The following is a 21,451-nucleotide window of genomic DNA, read 5'->3' as shown; positions in this document are numbered from 1 at the left end:
ACCGGTCACGATTCCCATGAATTGCGACTGAAGAACCTGTAGCCGGTGGATATAGGAGGGGGCACAATGCGCAACGACTACGCTAGCGTGTGTCATGCTCGGTCCGATGCAGGCCTTGAACAATGTCACCTTGTGTCTGAGGGACATGAACAAACGTTCGGGCCATCCACCCGCCTTTATAGGCAGAATCAAGGAATAAATGGAGTATAGAATCATTGAGAAACAATAAATCTTTTGATTTGAGGCAACCCTCAAAGAAATTGATCAAGCAAGCCGAGTCTCAGTGATTACGAAGAGTAAGGCGGTGTAGGCGGAGTAAGCATTCTTTGATGTTTGCCGCTTCACGGTCACTCTCGTGACTATAAGTACCTAATGTAATATTATTTTAATTGAGTTTTTCAAAATGTCTCGCGTGTCGGAACATATCTTACAGCGGGTCGGTTCCGGCCCACGTACCGATGGTTGCCTATATATGGTTTAGTCCATAATTAGTTTTGCATACCTTTGCGCTTGTTTCAATTGCGTTTTTATATAACTTTACTGAATTCGTGTTTCACATAGTATTGTCTTTGGTTAACATAACGTTTACACGTATTCGTATTTCTAGTCTGTGAAAGAAAATGGTTTTACGAGAATACTACCTAGTATAACCGGACCGCGTTATAGGAAATCGTGTTGCGAGTTTTTAATCATTTTGATAGACAAATAATACTTTGCTTCCCTGCCATTGTCCATGGACTTTTATATCTCTTATATTCCTCTCTCAGTTTATAAGAGCCTTTTATGTCATAGTTTGTTACCTTCAATTTAAATACTACTGGATACCACTACCAATACTGGATAAAGATAAATGCTGCATTAATTCTCTAATATGCATAATCTCTTATTACATTCTCTTTCTGGGTATATTTAAGAGATAAAAGTCGCACTGTTAGAAACGTTTGGATTTTACATAGACTAGCTGACCCGGCAAAAGTCGTTTTGTATATTATTTCCAGGAAACATTTTTTAGTTCAATAGAAGTAACCACTATCAGAATAGAAGTATCTACTATAATAAACAAATAGGGGTTGCAATTGAGGGTTGTATGTATTTTTGTATGCTGTATCATAAAAATAAAAACAATTGTCTAAATAATAGATTTTTTTGGGGTGAACACCCCTTATAACTTAGGGGTTTGAAAGATAGATAGTAGCCGATTTTCAGACTTATTGAATATGCATAAAAAAATCAAAGGCATCAGTCGAGCCGTTTTGAGAATTATATATATAGAGATGTTATTGTTCTGTTAAGTCTTGACTCAGAATGTGAGCCAGCTTCAAATCTTTAGATCTTTATCATTCAAGGTAAGGTACTCAATGGATAGATATAACAAAGACAATCGTTAATATACCATTTATTATCACTGCATAGCAAATGGTGAAAATCAACATCCATAACACTAATCAACAACATGGATATTTTCACTTATAAAATATACATTTAATTCCTTAAAGTACATTAATAAAAATATCTACGAATAAAAAACAATAACGAAACAAGAATGAACATGTCATGATTTTAAATTATGTACATAATCCACAGCGCGTCCACACAATGAGAACAAATAATATAAACGGGCGAGACGGTCCTTGATTGTGATTGGTCGAAAACCTAGACCAATCACAGACTACACATCAACCAATCACAATTAAACGAGCCACCGTTTTCGTTTATATCTAACGTTGAATTTTATAAAGTATTCTTCTGTTAATCTTAAGTTATAGACGCTTTATAAATTTCATCTTTAGAAGCTTAGATGAGGGTATGAACGCGCTGAATTGAAAACTTTTATAACTGACGACAATTTGAATAAAATCTGTATCATCCAAATTATACAAACAAAATCAGTTCAGTGAATTTTTGCGTCTACCCGCAATTTTATAAGGAGTACCCAACTTTCTACGTAAAATATTTTTATCATAATTGCTTTAAATAAGTCGGAGCTGCAGGCGTACTCGTGACTATAAGCATTTTAAATTGATTTTTGTGTTAGGCGCGAAATATAACTGTTTTCAACAGTATGGGAACCTCATTCAATTGAAGAGGCATTCAATGCCATAGGAATCAGAAAACATACAATTAAATTGTTCATTCGAAAGTTTTAAAAACTTTGTACTTCACATAAATATTTGCAAATGAAACATAGACTAAAATCTTAGAGACATACACACATAAATGGAATCAAGTTACAATGTCAACAATATAATCTGTAATTTTATTATCTGTACATAAAAACGTGTCAATTACTTTTAATTGGATTAGTGATAATGAGTGCTAATTTTTATGTACTTTAAAGCCCCAGCACGAGTTATTACAATTATTTACGTATACATTTAATATCGAAAAAAGGAGGGTACCTGTACCGGTACATGTTCATGCTGTTACTTAACCATTTAATCAAATAGGTCTCGAGGTCTACTTAGAGTCGTAGATTAAGCGTTAACGGTTACTTAAGCTATTTTGTAATTCACTAGATGCAATTGGAAGGCAAAAAAAATATTTTATCTATGCTTCCATAAATCAGTTGTTAACTTAATTTATCATACGACTCTGAGTGTACATTAAAGTTAGCACCAGTGTGCAGCAGTCTAGTATATGAAATGGGCGATTCTATAAAAATAATATTATACTTATAATAAAGTATTTACAAAACACCTATATACTGTATTTTATACTGAATATTAATCAATAAAAATTATATACAATGTTCGTACATATTTAATTATAATTTAATGTATGACAAAAATCCTGGAACATAAATTTTTAGATTGTGAAGAATTTTTATGAAACAAATAATTATTAAAAATTTTGAGGGTAGTTTTTAATTACAGTTATCTTTGAAGGACATTAAAATGTACTTATAATTATTTAATAACACGTGTACATCAAGGAAAACACAGATGAGTAAACGTGTTTTTCATTCATAATGTCGGTACCTACCCGCATTTTAACCAAACTTTTTTCTCAATTATGATAAAAATTCGATTAACGAGAATAGTGTGAATTGAAATTATATGTTACAGGTTTTGTGTCATACATGTCTGTATCCAGAATCATAAAAACAAATTATCATATTTCCATACAATGTTGCAATTTTAATCTCATTTAAAATAATCTAGATACAAATAGTCTTCCCATTCTCTAACAGTTGTATATTTAAATTCCTTTGTAGCTGTCATTTGTACTAGAAATGTACATTGTTAAAATCCCAATTAACATTAAGGATTTTTAGGCACTGCGTAACAATCGCAAGACAAGACAAAACAATTAATATTGCGTTTACGCAAAATTAAACATAGTTCCATTGACCTAGTCAAATATTAAATGGCAACGCCACGAACTGACTGGATAGTTATCGTACGCAATAGTTTTCGTGTATTCGATAAAACTGTTCCGCTTGTCATTTTAGTGGTTCAAGTGGCGTCGAATTTCGCGTCAGTGCGTGTCAATTTTTTTTTATTAATAACTTAAAACGCCAACTTTACATCCCTTTATTGTAAATTGGACCCGAAATTCCACCTCACCTCAGTGGATTAGACCAAAAATTTAAAAATAAATATAAAAAGGCGGTTTTTCAAAATTAAAGGTGGTTGATTTCGCGTATAACAGCACTGCCCCATGGAAAGAGATAGCCCCGACTTTGAAGAACGCTGTCACACCGTGGGACTGGCTTCACAACGTGGTCGTTGCCATGGTTACCCTTTTTAAAGAACATATGGCCAGGCACACTCACAGACTAAAGTACGGTAGAAACGAACTCTTTAATCTACGCTTCATATCCCGCTTTAGATTAAAAAAAAATACCACATCATGTGACAGAAGCCCAAACTATCTCTTTCCCAACTGATTGTATTTAAAAAATTTGGATTCCCTAAAAAGGAGAAATTAGCTTCAAATAAAACGATATCAATATAAGCTCAGGCCACATCACATGTGGCCAATATCAAAAACTCCTATCCATAATAAAATATATTAAATCTTTGTGCTAACTTACCATAAATTCATTTCAATTAACTATCTACAAAGAAATCAAATTCGTCGTGCTTGGCACGATTCGCCAATAATTATATTTACAAAATATTCATATAAAACTTTCGATGATGAGACATTGTAGGCACGAGCTTCGAATTCCACTATTCACTCCATTGGACCCTACGGCGAGTTTACTTCACGATTTATGGAATATATTCACTTAAATAACTAGCTTCATTGACTTGTCGGGAGTGTACCTTCACTGAAGGCAAAGCGGCGTGGCCCGACAGAGAATTTATCGTCATATGAAATGGTTGAATCTTCAGGGACAAGAGTGATTTCCACCTATATCAGACTCATGCCAGAATAATACATATGCACTTTCGTTCACTAACATCGTTCGCCATTTCATGAAACGACCAATTCCACGATCGAACCACGACATGTGTAGAGTTACCCTATAGGTCAACATATGGTGCTCCGTCTATCTTATCTAAGTCTGCCAACAGATCGGCGGCAGGCGTCAACGGATCGAGAATGTCCTCGCGCAACACGTCCAAGGGAGAGGTGAGGCCTTGGTCACTGTCAACCAGCGTCCTAACCTGGCTAGTTCCGCACAATTCAACAGAGTTTCCATTTATAAGAAAATCTCTATTGCTATAGCTGAAGATGCTCCTGTCTTCGACCAACTGCGGCGTCGACGGCACCGACTTGGACGATATACCGTTCGTCATAGAGAACGTATCGGCCGCGAACAACTCCCTCGAACGCCGTGAATCTATCTGCAACTCCGGCGCACGTTTGAACGGAAGCGGAGTACTGGGAACCGAGCGAGACGTATAATACTTATTTTTATCAGTCTCCAACTCGGAGATCTGAAACTCTATACTGCTCGTTCGCTTCAAATATTCCTCAACGTTCTCGCTGGATGAATCGTTCGTGAAGCTCTCCGTGAACTGGCCGCCTCTTTCCAACAACTCCCCACTGGGTATGAACGAGTTCAAATGCTCATCCGTCAATATCTGTTGCTCTGGTAATGGGTCACAACCGTTGGTCAAACTGCTGGAGTTCAGTAAGGTCGTCGATCCCGCGTTAAGTACCTCGTTACTACTATCTATTGCGTCGTATATTTTGTCCAAAGTCTCCGGGTTTAGACCAGCTCTCGATATGTCACAGTCGGCTAGGGAGCCGAAATCGCAGAACTCATTCGGAACCGGCGTGGGTGGGACGGAACCCACTGGAGTGTTATTGTAACTGAGAAGTGTCATATTGTTTATCGCCTGTTTCAGGGGCACCGATTGTGACCTGAACGTCGAATCGTGGTTCGAACGATAGTTGGCCATTGGCTCTTGGAAGAACTGGCTCACTTCACTCGATAACGGATCGGCAGACAGGGGATGGCCACTGTCCCCGTTGACGTTATCTCGAAAGGAATTCGCGAAGAGACACACATTATTGACACCATTGGGAACTGAGTTCTGGAGCACTTGGTATTTGTAGTGGGAAAGAATGTTCGGTGATGGAGGGGCAGACATTGGCGAATACTTCACGTTCGTGTTACACGCAGTTTTGGTCACGAATTTTTGGTCATTTGGCACTGCAAACGGTCTATTGTTGTTTGTACAGGGATCGATCATTCCCAATGTCAGGGGATTGCGACGTTTTCGGCCGTTCAGTTTGGGTATGGGTCTGGAACATAAGCGCGATCTGGGAACTGGCGTGTTCCTGGGGCTGACGAAAGGACTGGCCGCGGTGCTATGGGATACTGGTGATGTCTGGAGTGAGCCGCTCAAAATAACGGGCTTGGAAACTTTTGTCGGACTATTGACTCGCTGACTGAACCCCAATGGTGATTTGGAATTAAAATTTCTCGGTGAATGGCATCCATCGGATATGGGAACGAAGTCGTACTGCTGAGTTCTGGTCGTTGGACTTTGCGGTTCATTGTTACAATTACCATTGTATAGATGAGCTCCCATATTCATCAGCTGTGTAGTATTCTCCGAATTGTATGGAGTCGAATTTCCATTTCCATTCAGTATCGAGTTGCACTGTTTACTTAAATTCTCATTATGGGCGGGGAAATTTGGATCCCTCACCGTATCGTCTAAACTGACGGGTTTGAAGCCGTCCGCGTCGTTGGTTTTGTTGACCGGAAAGGTTTCCGCCGGGGCTTGGGGTTCCGAATTTCCCGGGTTAGTCCCGCTTGAATTCTTTAAATTCTTCGCGAGCAATTCGCGGAGCTGGGAAATCTTCTCGTTCTTGCCTTGACTGTGCTCGTCCGGGACGTCTTGACTAGTTTCTAAAAAAGCGGACTGGTTCGCGTTCTCTCTGTCGGCGTCTTTCGGGTGAAAGTACTTGAGCAGCTCCTCCTCGTGCTCCTGGCTGTTGTTCTCGTTGAGGTAGTCGTCGAGATCGTGTTTGTCTATATTGCAGATACTTATGACGCGTTCCCGGTTGAGGATCTCAGAGTGCTTCTCGCCGCAGATGACGCCCGTCTTGATGTTGATGCCGTCGATGCCGCAGCAAGAGTCGTGGGTAGCGTCAGTGGGAATCCTAAGCGGGGCCTTCGCCCCTATTGGAGTCGCCGCCTCCTGTCTCCGGGCCAGCGCCGCGGCGGTGCTTTTGGACCGGCTCGGTAAGTTTTTTGGATCCTCTAAAAAAGGCTCGGGACGGGCCGGCTCGTAAGCGTCGGGTTGCCTCGGCGCCTTTCCGAGAATTTCGGCGGCGCGCATCTTCTTGGGCAGGTACGTCTCGTGGGTAGAGCGGGGCGAAGTCTGCGTTTCGTTCTGGTACGTCTCGAGGATGAGCTTCTTCCCGGGCAGGGGGAGGCGTGGGTCGGGGGGGCGTCTGCGTTGCCAATCGCTACGCTCCGTGGACAGATCGAGGGAGGCGTCGCTGCTGAGGTTGATGGGAAGATTGGGGGCCGGGTCTGGGGGGAGGGACAGGTCGCGGGGGGCGTACGAGGGCTCGAAATAGGGCTCGGACCGATACTCGTGGGGGGGGTGGGCGCGGGGAGGAGCCGAGTAGGGAAAAGGCGGGCGGACCTCATAAACGTAGGGTTGCTGGTAGTACGGGTCCATCTCGCTTTCGTGCTTCACCGAGGGCACGTATGAGGTAGAGGGGGGCGATTCCACGATCTCCTGAGCTTTGTTCTTCTTTGGTCTTCCCGGTGTGCCCTAAAATATTTAGTTCATACACATCATGGCAGAAGCCTAAACTCCATACATACATGCACAATATGATACATTATTAACTAGGTGTTGTACCTCATACCATATTAGGTTTCAAAAAAAAGACATTCAAACACTATTACTATACCTGTATCTTCCGTTTTAGCTGCTTCATCAATTGAGGGCCAGAAGTTTCTTCTGATGGTACTGAAACAATCAAGTTTCATATATTTAAGACCAATTATTGGGAGGAGCCGCCCCCCATGCACGCTCATTTTACCAGAAGGCCAATCTGATGGTAGGTGACACCATGGACACACTCACATTGCCAGAAAGCTCATCTGATGTACAGTGATATAGCCGTCCATGGACTCTCACTGCCAAAAGACTCGCAAGTGCCTTTTAAGAATTCCTGTTTCGAAGGTTCCTAAGTCGAATTGGTTCGGAAATACTTCCACATAGTGGTGGTGCACGGCAAAAACTGCCTCAAAAAACGCTAAGTTGTGGAACGACGGACGTCGATACGTGTTTCCCTAACTTAATAATAAATCATGAAACAATATTTAAAATAGATTAAGTCGTTTTAGAGATACAAACAAAAGGAACAAATATTTGCTTCCTACAATGAGAATTAACATCACGATTTTATCATGTCTGTCTTTTTCCATCATACATAAACTCAATTTGACAGAAAGAGACAAAAGAGTACTTCGGTTAAAGGGAATGCACACATTCATGATTTTACGATTTTACTTTCGTTTTTTATTGAATTGTCCTGATATTTCGCAGTACATGGCGTCGAGTACCAGAATAATGTGGATTTTCGACAAGAAAGCATTTCATTCAAGGGGGAAAAAAAGCGGTCAGTCAGATACAGAAATTCCGCTTGATAAGTTTCGTTCTGTTAGCGAAACCGCCATTGTACCCAAACGACTGAACCAAATTGGAAGATTATTATTCTTCTGTGACAGGATAAAAATTGTAACCTATTTCAAAGGCTGTCAAACCATTCTCCCTTTTGCGTTCTAGACGACATCGTTATACAAATTGGTTATGGTTTGTGGACTCAGTTTCCGCACTTAGACTCTCAATAGGTCCGTTGTGCGTGATACAAATTGGAATACGGGATTAATTGTGTTGTTATTAAATTAAACTAAACGTAAATAAATATAATTCAATAACTTTATTGAATTTTAAAAAAAAACGATTTCTCGATAATACTCCTAGAACAACGTGTTCACTGTATTAACAAAATAAAATATCGCGAGCGAATAAAAAATTATATATAATATAAATTGCCGTTTACCAAGTACTGCCATAGGCGGTGGAGACGCACTGGAAGGTCCAGGTCGGGCTCCCACCATCAGTTGACCCACGTGACGGGACAGCTCCGTGATACTGCCGAATTTAACACCTGGAATTCGAAGATTTTTGCTTCTTCATCGATTTTCATTATTACTGTAGCGCCAGAAGGACAGTTTAAAAATATTTTTGAAATCTACAGTTATTAATAACTTTATATTAATAACTGTAGTCTTTATAATTAAAGAGGAAATATTTGTGCATTGCTCCAATAGTACTGGACCGATTCGAAACATTCTTTCACCATTAACTCTACGTAATCCCCTATGAATATCTCATCTGTATGAAAGTACGGGAGTATAACCCAAGTACGCAGTCGCTGCAGTTATTATTTCTTTTGAAAATACACGTTTGGAGATTATATAGAATAAATTTGTTTTTGAGCAGACCTTGTACAAAATTAGGGACTGTAAAGTAAAATAAATGTTAATCACATTCAGCTAGATCCAGCGTCCAAAGCGCTAGATTGGTTAAAGTGGTCGCTATAAAAATCTCCACAGAACACACATCGCAATGATAACTTTAATGCGTATTTTAATAGTGATTAAACGTTTACGAAAAAATAGTTAACAAGACAAATTTATGTTTCATTCATGCAGTGATTTATACTCTATGATTCATTCATTCATTGTCCTGCCACTGTCACTTTGAGATGACACATAAGTTTATTTCCGTTTGCAAATTCATAAATTAACATCAATAGTCTGTGGCATAAACAGATCATTACGTCACAGTAAGACTTCTATATGTCAATTAATTGAATTTTGACATATTGTCAGTGTCAAAAGTTATGACGTACTTTCCGAGGTTTAATATTAATTACTTACCTAACTTAGATTCGGCCCACTCGCATATTACTCTTTCGTGTTCGCTGGTTCCGATGTGACCTTCCTGTAATAAAATTTTCTTTGTTAGTTATTTGTATAATATATATGTGGGAGCCAAAGCGGCAGTGTCAGCTATCATTGTAATTATCATTCAATAACATCAAAGTCAAATTAGTTCAAAAGCGTTTTGTGGTTCATTTGATTTGCCAAAATTAATGGATCTACAAATTAACGACTATTTGATAGTCTGTAGTAATTTCGGTCTTTATTATTTATGTTGAGGCAATGTTGATAGTGTCAGCTGCCATTGTCATTATCATTTAATAAACCATTTGTATTAGCGGTTTTGAACTAATATGACTTTGGTTTTATTAAATTATAATCATACTGGCAACTAATACCAGCGCCATTTCTGCGAAAAATATACTATTTCTATTAAGCGATATTTTCATATATTTGTGCTGTAGATATCTTATGATTTTAAAAGAAAACGATGTCGGAATTTTAAATAAGAGTCGTTAGAAACTATTTTGATATTAATTATAAATAAGCAGTGTTGGAGCGTGTGCTCCAGAAAGTCTCGAAGGCTTCGAATTGCAGCTGTGCTCTGAACTAGGGGGCTCTGAACTCTCTCGTACAGTGTAGGAAAATATCGTGATGAAACTGAAATTTGACCGAAAAACCGTACCGACCGTATAACAGGGACTGGGCTGATCACCTACTTGTGTATTACGTAAAAAATTATACAGGAATCCCATGCCACGAGGAAGCGCCTGGTTTTTCTTACAATAAAATTACCTTGGATGACTCTCCCAAATCTGGAAGCTGAGGGACTTCAAGCTTAACTTTCTTACGAAGACCTGCGTAACAGTACCTAAAATAAAATACAAATAATTCTGTGAATATTGGACCGCGCATGCGCTGTCATGTTCTGCCGTGTTCGTTACTATGGCAACCAGTCTCATATGGAAACAAAATCATAACCATGTCAATTAATACTAGTTACTAGTAATACTAGTAATACTAGTAATACTAGTTATGTCCATGTCATATTTAACATTACGCGACATCCAACGGAGTGAAGACTTCCTCCAAATCCTTCCACTAGTTCTATTTATCCGAATCAAGACGTATCGACGTCTCGCAGTTACATTCCAAGCGATCTATTAGCTTATGTCAGGTAGGTTTGGACTATATAGAAATCTGAGACCATTAGGCCGCAATTTTTAAAGGTGATAAAATGCCCGCGGTCGGTCATGGGTCGGTCCAAGGGCCGCCGTATATCTCAACATCAGGTGAGCCTCCTGCCCGTTTGCTCCTGTTACTTACTCTGAAGACCGAGTACGTTGCCGGCCTTAACATACGCTCCTGGCTTGCAGAGTCTTAATTAAATTCTTTTACCTGGAATTCCCTCTCGTCCCTAATCTCCTGGGCCTCACAGTTGGGTAGACCTGCTTCATTACTTTCCCAAAATCGGCTGTCGATAAAGGTTTCATGTTACTACTCATACAGTGAGCGCTGAAAAAAGTTTTCTAAATTACTTATACTAAAATTATAAAGAACTGCCTATTTGTAGTAACAGTGTTGAATGTGTGAGGTCGAAGATTTGACCCCTGCTGTGCACCAATTGACTTTCTATGTGCGCATATAACACTCTAAGAGTGAAGGAAAATATTCTGGGGATACCGGCATGTCATAGATATATGTAAGATATAGATATATGTTAGAGTGTGTAAGATATACAGGCATAGAAGGCGGATCACCTAGTTTTCTTCAGTATTGGTACGCTCGTATCTTGAAGGTCTGTAAGTGGCGTTAGTTGAGGAATTCTTCAAATGCGCAGCAAAAAGTGCCTTATATAACGCTCTATATAAAACGACTAATCCAAATTACATGGTAAATGCGGTAGAAGATGCAGAGATCCCTGAACTGTACTCCACGTCACAGGATCAAGCCGCTCGCGCACCTCCTTGGCAATTCAGTAAAATGAACACGAAATAGTTGCAGAAATCTAAGCTTAATCAAGGCTATCATAAGACAGATGAGAAGAAGACTTTGCAACTAAATTTTGACAGAACATTAGAAATCTAAGTCGCTGATGAAAATTACTGAATTTCCAATTTATATCCATATGAAAACTTTGATAACCCAAGAGATGTAAAACAATTACGGCAAAGCTCACAGGACATTAATTCATGTTATATAGCCATGCAATGAGAACTTGGAGAAACTGATCGTAGTTGGTACAAGGAAAAATATCCCGGCATTAATATATAATAATAATGGCCGTTCACCAACTAGATTTTTTTTAAATTTATTTATTTTACAAAAAAATATAATACAATCACAAAAATGTTACGAGCTAGGGGATCGGATAGAAAATGCCGTAGATTTCTTCAAGGGTTTATTTCTTAAAAAATCAATGAGGAATTTATGGGCACAAAATTAATTGCAGAGATTCACTAATAACACACAAAAACACAGTCACTAAATACTTCACTTATGCACACTTCACACAGTACTTTATCACTTATATTCACTTTATTCGCACTTTATCGCTTCGGTGTTTCTCTCGTGTAATCGCATTCAAAACTAAGTGACTAGTCGCGTTTCGGCTCGCTTATATATCCCTGGGAATAATTCTAAACAATATTCGAGAACTTTCTAGGCGGGCTTGCTACTGAGTAGCGATTGCGCAATTCTAGAACGTTCGCACTCTTTGTCTCTTTCGCACGTTGCTCCGTCCTTGTCGTACGGCGTTCTAGAGTGCTCGTCTAGTTTCGAGAAAGTTCTGATCTTCTCTCTCTCTCTCTCTCGTATCATGTCGTCCTTGTCTCACACCTAGAAAGTTCGGTCTAGAATATTCCTTCATCAAAGGGGTATAACTAGGCCTGAAAACGCCTGAAAACGGGTCTCCTGAAAACTGCACCACTCGACTACACATGTTCTGAAACCGACTGAAAAAAGGTTTCAGCTTCCTGAAAACTAGGGTAACATTATGAAAATTACAATTTTCTAATATGTGATTGACCCTCTCCTGAAACGGTCAGAAATCATATTACAGCTTGCTGAAAAGTTCTCTAACTAGTGGAAAAATCTAGAAACATTGCAGTCGACCCGTCTTCGTAACAATATGTTAGATTAGAAAATCGCCGTGATTTGTGTTTAATGTAACCATAGCAGTCTTGTTTATTAGCGCGACAATCTTCTATAATATAAAAATGAATCGCAAAATGTGTTAGTAAGCGCATAACTCTACAACGCCTGGAACAATTGTACCAATTCTTTTTTTTGTTCGTTGAAGTCAAAGGTTGGTTTTACGGCGAGAAAAATTCGAATAATTTCTGGGAAAACCCTAAAACAGCCCTTTTCTTTTTCCCATACAAACGTTTTGTAAATAAAATGTAGAGTCAATTTGAACTTTATTGTTATCAATAAAGTTCATATTAAATTACAAGCACTCCCTCAAACAAATCGCGTTAAAAAAGGATTTAATTTTTGAATTATTAATTTAATATCCCTATCTGAGCAAAATTATTTGAATACATACTAATATATCAATGAGGTTATACACTTTTAGTGGGAACACTATCCTTTTAGATTATTTTCCAATCAGGTTTAGTTGAAGCCCTCTAGCAGAAATCCCAGTCGGGGTTTTTTAGTGGGTCACAGAAGAGTGGCCAAAGTTCGTGAGTCGTAGAACCTCACACATCGGCCTATCATCAGGGTGATGGCAGAACCATCACCCTCATGAGATTTTTTTACGCCGAATATAAAATTGGTAGGAACAAAAAATACATTTAAAATCTTTTTGACAGAACGAAGTCTGTGGGGTCCGCTTGTTGCATATAAAAGTAGTTTTTTAATTTACCGTTTAAGAGAGAGAGAGAGAGATAGAGTATCATTGAGTATGAAGATTTTAAGTCATTACGTGTACAATATTAACCTTAAAGATTAATCAAGATTAAATATTAATTTCAAGGGCTTTGGGTTAGTAATTTGTTAAGAAATCACAAGTGATATGACAAGATAAAAGATAACAAACGTAGCAATCGCAATAGGAAGCGATTCCAATGATAAAATTTCAGAAAAAGAAGGTAAAGCTAAGACCCCAGACTCTGTAGGTCGTCTTTTTATTTTATAAACAGAGACCCCTACTTCCTAGCCCATCGGGCACGCAGTCAGGTAGATATGTGACCGAGTAGCTAAGCAGCAGGGGAGTGTCGAAGTCTCCCCTTTCTTAAAAAGGGATATTATTAACTTAAAGGGTTTGCGTCTCCCCTTTGCCAAGTTGGAGCCCGCTGCCCGGCGCTACCGCTCGTGATATTAATGTTAGTTACATGTTTGACAATCTTGTTGGTCGTCTCGGGATATGGGGAAAAGAACTTCAAAAATTGGCTGAAAATCAACGAGCTCCAAGTGACTAATTGGCAAGCAGTGGTGCACTATAGAAAAAGGCGTTCTCTAGATTTGAAGGCCAAGTCACAGTTCGGGAGTATCAGGGGAGTAGAACGTACGAGAAGAGAATTTAAAAAAGCCGCATCGCAAATTTCGCAACCCCCCAAGGAATCTCTACTATTCAGAGATTGAATAAGCAATACCCACTTATACCGCCTCGGGTAATTTTTGTTTTCATATTCTACCGAGACCGCAACCACATTCCTTTTTACGCTCAAGGGGAACGATCAGAGATTAAGGCGATTCAGAGATGCCATTGTATGACGGTCGAAGGCTAAGACTTCACATAATGAAATTAGTATTCATGAAGTTCTTGTCAATCGTGAAGTTTGGCTCCTTGTTTTTGTTACAGAAAAAAAATTGTTACTAATCTGTGAAGCCAACAGATATTAATTACAGAAACAAATGCATATCATAAAAAAAACGTCAGCCAATATCATTGTAGATATAAGGAGAAAAAATAATTTCAATTTCACAAGAGATAAACTAATAGAAGTGTGTAATTTTAATTTTAAGCATATAAATTAATTTAAAACACCAAAACATTTTTATACGATGGGAGGGGGGACAAGCGAGCCTACAGGATGCTCCTAAAGGGCAGTCATTGAAGCCGGCCTTTAATGGAGGACTGTGCTCCATTTTTACACCGAGGATCGATTCCACAGTTCGCCCGTTCTCAAAAGAAATTGCCTAGTGAAGCGGACGATGGAAGACTTCCAGCCATAAAGGTAATGCGGATCTGGAGAAATCTGAAATTAATACGGCTCGTACGTTGATGGATCAACCAGAACACTCCATAGTACTCTTTGTTGATAACGCACAGACGCAATTTCTGCCTAGAGAGAAAGATTCAAGCCGCTCAGGGATTACATTGGAGATTGACAATTCGACTAACCCTCCGCTGAATTCGGCATGGAAAGAAGCTGGAGAGCAGCAGAGATGTGAGCAGTATTCCATATGAGGTGTGTTACATCATTCATTCAACTGTATTTTTAATTACATAATTTCACGTTTGCTGACGCCAGATTGGCGTTCAAGTAGCCCATTTCCATTGGCGATCACTAAGCCGAACTTCGACTTCGTATAAAGATACGAATGATGGATTTTCAGATACAGGAGTAATTCTTCGAGTCTTGTTAATGAATCTCACCTTAGGATTTGAAACTTAGTTCTCAGTGTATGTTAACGTCTCAGTAAAATCATCGTATCGAACGAAAACGAACTTTTAGTTATATTAATTGAAGCTTACTACGACTTATCAGTTACTATTACGTAAAAATTGATAGCGGCCACGTGTTACGATTATAACATGCTTCCCTATCGTATTACTGTGTGACGTCAACAAACAATAAAATTACGTTGTGATTATTATAAGCAAAAATGCTCTTACGAAAACCATATCCACGAAATGCCATCACATAACTGCTCTTGGCGACTTCAACACTGTCTCTACGGTGAGGCCGTGTATGCTTCCAGTGCCTATGTGCTTATCTCCTGCTTTTAATCTTTCCTGTACAAGCATTACCAGTCCACTTCGTATCCATAACTTTAGTACCTTAAAATAATGTAATTTATGCGTCCTTTTTCATTATCTACATATAATTGATTTGATATAAGTAATTGTATATATTTTGCACTTCTTGCGTTCCAATTTCTAATTTTTCTTTCAGTGCCTCGATCGCTCGAAGGCGATAAGACCGCTCCCTTCGTATTATTTAATAATTTAAATGCACCGTATATCCCGCAACGAAATATAAATAAATAATCCTTTCCGTCGTAAATTTCATAATTGTATTTATTGTCTTTATTAAAATTAGATTGTTCTTTCTTTTTTCACTTCCCTGCAGGGTTGCTAGGAGGATGCGCTTGTTAGCGACAAGGCCAGCTGTTACCTCCTTAATAAATGTTATCTGAATTGTCTACTAATAATTAATGCGATCGTAGGTTTGATGTCCAGCTGTGGGCCAATGGTCTATGTGCGCATTAAACCCTTACATGCGGTAAAGGAAAACATGAGAAACCCGGCATGCGTTAGACCCAAAAAGTTGACGGCACGTGTCGGACCCAGGAAGTTGATCAGCTAGTAAGACTCCACGTTGATGAATAAATCAATAATGCATTCATCGTTTACATAACACGAGAACAACTGTTTTTTTTTTATTACTATACAATACTGGCAAGCGATAAAAAGATGACGTATATAGAAAAATATTTATTGATTCTGGATTTAAAAATACCTATCACAGATATATACAAATAAATTATATACAGAGAATTAATTATACACGTGTATGAATAATGACCGATACAGAACTTAACAGTAATTATAATAATTGGTTCACGATTCACACAATTGACCAATAAGAAAATGTGTTTGATTATTTGTCCTTAGAAAAACGAATTATGGTTATACAGTTAACCCACCCTAACGCCATAGACCGCGTTATAGGAGTATATATAAACCCGATTGTTGATCTAAAAAATAGTAGTTTAATTTTATAACAACACAATTGAACGTGCAAAGGTATGCAATTCTAATTATGGACTTGACAAATCATTATAAATTTCACACTACAGAAATATAAGTTGAGAAATCTCCGCGTTAAATGGGGGACGGAAATCGCGTTATAGGTTTATTATATTATGTACTTAATCGAAAAAAACTAGTCCGATTTCATTTTATCACACAATATTTAAATTAAAAAGCTTAAATAAAAAATAAAAGCTTCAATTTAAAAAAAAAATGTCTTAAACTAGCGAACCCGATATACGTTGTCCTGTCTTAACTATGAATATTGATTTCGAATTGGTATAATTAACTAAAAATGCTTTATGATACAACATTCTTTGTTTGTTTTCTTTCTTTCTTCTTTTCTGGCCTATATATATAGTTTTGTTGGTATTTCGACATGGAAACAGACGACATATAACTGGCCATGTGAAAAACATAAATTTTCAAGATTAATGCCACAAACAATTAGCGACTGTAATTTATATCTATTTTATCAATATAATAACTTCGATCGAAGCATTTATTTTAAACGATATTCATTGTTCTTACATCCTCTTTGACGATATTTGCAGCACCCATTCTGTCAATGTTATATCAAACGCCAGAAGATTACATGAAAAAAGTTTGAATTGTAAAAGCGCTATGCACTGAAAAATAAGAAAATGTTTCATGGTTTCATAAGAACCTTCTCTTGACAAAAACAAACACAACAAAAGAAGAATCAGCGAAATCGGTCCAGCCGTTCACGCGTGATGCCGTGACGAAGGGAAATAGGGATTCATTTTTATATATATATATAGATATATCGCCTTATCAAACACGATCACAGCGGAAAAAGAGACAAATGATTATGTGGAACCTAAGAGGAGGATCCTCGTATTGACTGGCCCCAAGGTTCGAGGTCATATGTACACACTGAGCTATACTTCGATAGCGCGAGTGATAGCCATATGAATTGTGAAAACATTATGGGCATTGAATTAATTACAGAGTCAATGAGTGCTTCATTAAAATTTGTTCAGTAAGACTGAAATATGTCCAACATCCCTGAATTTTGCCTACAGAATAACATGCAAAAACAAGAAATAAAACAAAATATACTACATAACTGAACAGTTCTTCATATACTTCTTAGTTTCTTAGTTTTCAAATAAGGAAGTACATCGAGAAGAGCTGGCAATAAACACTCAAGGCAAATAATTAATGGATACACCGATCCAAGTCACATAATGCACCAGTTCGCGAGTACGACGCATGGAAGCCATCTGCCTCCTCTCCATTTGGCAGGGAGACAATCCAACGCATAGAAATAATAATATAATACTCACATATATTCATCGTAGACATCCTGTTTTGGTAGAGAAACATCTGGATCTACTTCCAAGTGTGTTTGTATCCAGGTGACAGTTTGTTGAAGCTCTGCTCTAGAAACATAAAAATCACTGTATTAGAATGAAAAAATAGTTAAGAATTTATTAATCTATCGTGGATAACCTTTTTAAATGTAGATCTAAATCGTTAAGGACATTGGCTCGTTAAGGACATCAACATTGATGTTACTTGATCGCTTGTGTGGGCCGCCATCTAATTATACAAATCTACTAGGGTTGGTTTATCTAAATCCAAAGAATGTGGGAATGGGGGTGTAGTGTCCAACCAGCTAATGCAGTAATGTCAACTAAGACCGGCCTAAGATGTTATAGTACATATTCCAATGGGACAGATGTGCAACTAAAGGACAAGTACCGGTGTTTTAGCTTTATAAGCTCATTCATAACATAGAGGGATAAAATAATGCTAACTTCCTAGTCAAAGAAGGTCTTACTAAGGCCTCCATTAAATATCTTTCTTGTTATACAATGAGATTCAAAAATATTGTGACAAAACAAAATATTTTAAATAACCCTTTCCGTTTTCTTTAGTCACAGATGTTAAGAAATAAAGTATTTACACTTTTATAAGTTAAAATCACCAGCTTAGGGTTTTACTAATAAAAAACAGCAAGAAAGTTGGTAGTCACAAAAAGCTCAAAATAAATCAGTCTCGCAACTTCTTGGTCAGAACTAGCAATGATAATTTGGATTGTACAGAAAATTTGCTATAAACTACTATATCATGTATGTATATGACAACTTACCTGTTCTCTACAATTTCACCTGGGTTAATTTTAATATGTATAATTATTATGTATTTAAAAATAATACATAAAATGCATTTGTAAACAAACTCTTTACCTTAGTAATATTTATATATCACTGTAATTTAACTTCTTAGCGTCTGAGTAATTAATGTAACAAATTATTAATTCCTAAAATTAAAAACCAAAAACATTTGGAGTAGACTGAGATACATCTTACACTCACCTTGAACCTAATGGATTAACAGGTTGTTTTAAAGGATCATGTGGGGGAACTCCAGTTGGTAAACGGAGATATAATAACAACCTCTCAGCACCGCTGAGGGCTTCTACTGCTTCCAGTAATTGTGCAACCCTTTGTCTTCCATCTTGGCTGAAATTATATAAGTGTATTAGAATATATTAATAGAAATACACTTAACTAGTTAGTACTGGTACAGACAATTATATAGAAAGAGCATTTTCATACAGAAAAATTAAATACTTATATTGATGCACTTATTAATTTTAGGACATAGTTTAATAATAGTGATCGAGTGTGCTTTTAGTATCAATATAGATATTCCTAAGCACACTGGAATAGTGACATAATATTTGTATCAAGTATTATGATTATGATATGGGTAATAACCTAATATGGGTACAATAACACAACAAAATACAATAATCAAAAGATAATTTTTTTCTATAGTTAAAGATTCTCTCTTAAAATCAATCTACTTTTAAATTATATGTGTGCATGTTTTGTGATTATTTAGATATTATAAAGTATATGAATATTAATGTTTATTACTAAATAAAGATTAAATAATGAACACAATTTAATTAGAATAACCAATATTTAAATCTACTAAAATAACAGCAGAGTGAATATATAATCATAGAAAACTGAGATATTACTGTAAGTTGGATTTCAATAATAATGAGTGTTTTGCACAGAGATTTTTCACTTAAATTTGCATATGTAAACAAAATAAGTATAGGAATAACAGACCTGATTAAATCAAATATACAATGCAGTTAGATAAGCTTCATATAGAACCTATTTCTTATTCTGGACTTCACTTCCCAGATACAGAATAAAACTTACTTGTACACTTACCTTATGGTATTTTCAACTATTTGTTGCATAGAAGCAATTTTTCCTGAATCCATTTTGGATTCCTTTCCAGTAACTGGATCCAAGCTCGTTTCCGATGAAGTTGATGGTCCCGGATTATTACTTGAAGCAACAATAGTTTCTTTATCGTAAGACGCAATTTGCCTATGTTTTGGATGATTGACATTTTCCCGATGAAGTTTCGCGTCATCCGCTATTTCTCTCTCTGATTTTACTAATTTTGAACTCTCTTCAACGGCCCAAGGTTGAAATGGAGTAGTGTTCTCCATCCTAACCAAGGTAGGATTCAAAAATTAAAGTAATTAACTTCATAATTTATAATTAATTATTTTTACATTAAAAGCGTAACAAAACTCCATTTTCATTTTCCAGTTTCCCAAACAAATGACAATTTGCTATAGGAATTATGACAACAATCGTTTGAGATATTAAAATATTTTGGCATGTAATGTAAAAATCAGCTGGCTGATGACATGTATTTATGTCAATGTCAATTCCTGTGATCAAAGCTAGCAAATCAAATTATATAGCATGATGTTAGTTGTTGTAAGGATATGCAAGATTACAATACAATTAATATTGTATATTATTGATAACAATATACTATTAATAATAATACAATTTGATACGAAGATATAACAAAGGACTGCAAAAATTACAAATGAAGGGATATGATCGTTTATTTTAAACACCTATTACCCAATATTCTACGCAACCCTATACCAAATATTCTACGCATTAGCGTAGGAAGGAGACAAAACAATGTTTGTCCTGTCTTTATTAGAAAAAAGTGTGCAAAAAAATATATTATTTTTAACTAGGCGCAACAATACGTAATACGTACGCTAAGTATTTTTTTTAATTATCAAATGACCTAGTTACAAACATTTACTTTTACTTGAAAGATAAGAAATATTATATTAGGTGTTTTATTATAGTTATAGGATCGGTGTGTGTTTGATGTGATGAGATGGAGAAATAATATAGAAGGTATTTTTCAAAAGAAACAACATTTTTTCGTTGTACGGTTTGGAGATATTGAATTGTTGATATCACATTACTATTACACAATTTGCACACAAATATAACAAAACTAAAAATTAATTAAAGTTTATAAGGTTAATGGAAATTGTATAGGTCATGTATCATTATATTTTTGCAAAACAATTACAAAGTTAAATGAGATTTGTTTAAGAAGTGACCAAATCTATAAACAAAGTGTTACTACACGAGATAAAATCACTTAAGAAATGTATACGAAGGACAGACGTAATTTGATTGTATTTACAAAAATGGAACCATCACTGAGATCGTACCTTAGTATAAACAATCGTCGAAATTAACTTAAGATAATCACTACTATTATTTAGTTACCGCTCTTATATATGACAAATTTATTATCAGCAATTCCAAAATTAATTTAAATTTTTTTTTTAAGATTTGGAGTCTTCGTATTTGGAAATCAATTCGATCGTATGGCACAATTACTATATTATCATAATTCGATAGTTATAAAATGTAACATCTCCATTAAATAGTTTGTTTTGGGGCTTGAGACGAAATCACTTGGCGTCAGGCGTGTCCCACTGCCAGCAAAATTTGTATTGAGCACATTATGTCACGCTTTGTCACGTGAGTATCTACATACAAATTTGTTTGTGTTAGTGGGTCACTATTGACTTTTCAAATACATTTTTTATATACTCTGTGGTTACTCTTGCTATCTCTTGACACTCGAGACCAAGTCACTCTGACATGCGTGACATAAGAATTTAGATCACGGGTTATCTATGTTTCAGATTTACAAGTTAAAACTTTAAACTTTAAAAATTTAAAATAGGCATAAAG

General features: G+C 36.8%; 1 protein-coding gene across 3 annotated transcripts; it reads right to left on the bottom strand.

Annotated features, from left to right (window-relative positions):
* Window positions 1-1,379: 1,379 nt before the first annotated feature.
* LOC123717651 lies at window positions 1,380-19,974 on the bottom strand. 3 transcript variants are annotated; one of them, XM_045673740.1, is made up of 9 exons: window positions 19,586-19,974; window positions 18,710-18,856; window positions 17,675-17,770; window positions 10,778-10,894; window positions 10,175-10,250; window positions 9,377-9,440; window positions 8,494-8,601; window positions 7,336-7,394; window positions 1,380-7,193 (listed from the first exon to the last, which is right to left on the bottom strand). In XM_045673740.1, the coding sequence occupies exons 1-9, from the start codon at window positions 19,870-19,872 to the stop codon at window positions 4,473-4,475; spliced, it is 3,675 nt and encodes a 1,224-aa protein (XP_045529696.1). In that variant the 5' UTR covers window positions 19,873-19,974; the 3' UTR covers window positions 1,380-4,472. The 3 variants fall into 3 exon arrangements, with proteins under 3 accessions (XP_045529696.1, XP_045529699.1, XP_045529698.1); XM_045673743.1 differs by lacking the exon at window positions 19,586-19,974 and having other exon boundaries at window positions 17,675-17,765; window positions 18,710-18,825; XM_045673742.1 differs by lacking the exon at window positions 19,586-19,974 and having other exon boundaries at window positions 10,778-10,853; window positions 17,675-17,765; window positions 18,710-18,825.
* Window positions 19,975-21,451: the final 1,477 nt, after the last annotated feature.

This window comes from Pieris brassicae, chromosome 13 (assembly GCF_905147105.1).
Source record: "Pieris brassicae chromosome 13, ilPieBrab1.1, whole genome shotgun sequence".
NCBI lineage: Eukaryota > Metazoa > Arthropoda > Insecta > Lepidoptera > Pieridae > Pieris > Pieris brassicae.
The sequence above is the reverse complement of the archived record's forward strand: the minus strand, read 5'-3'. Positions and strand labels throughout refer to the sequence as shown.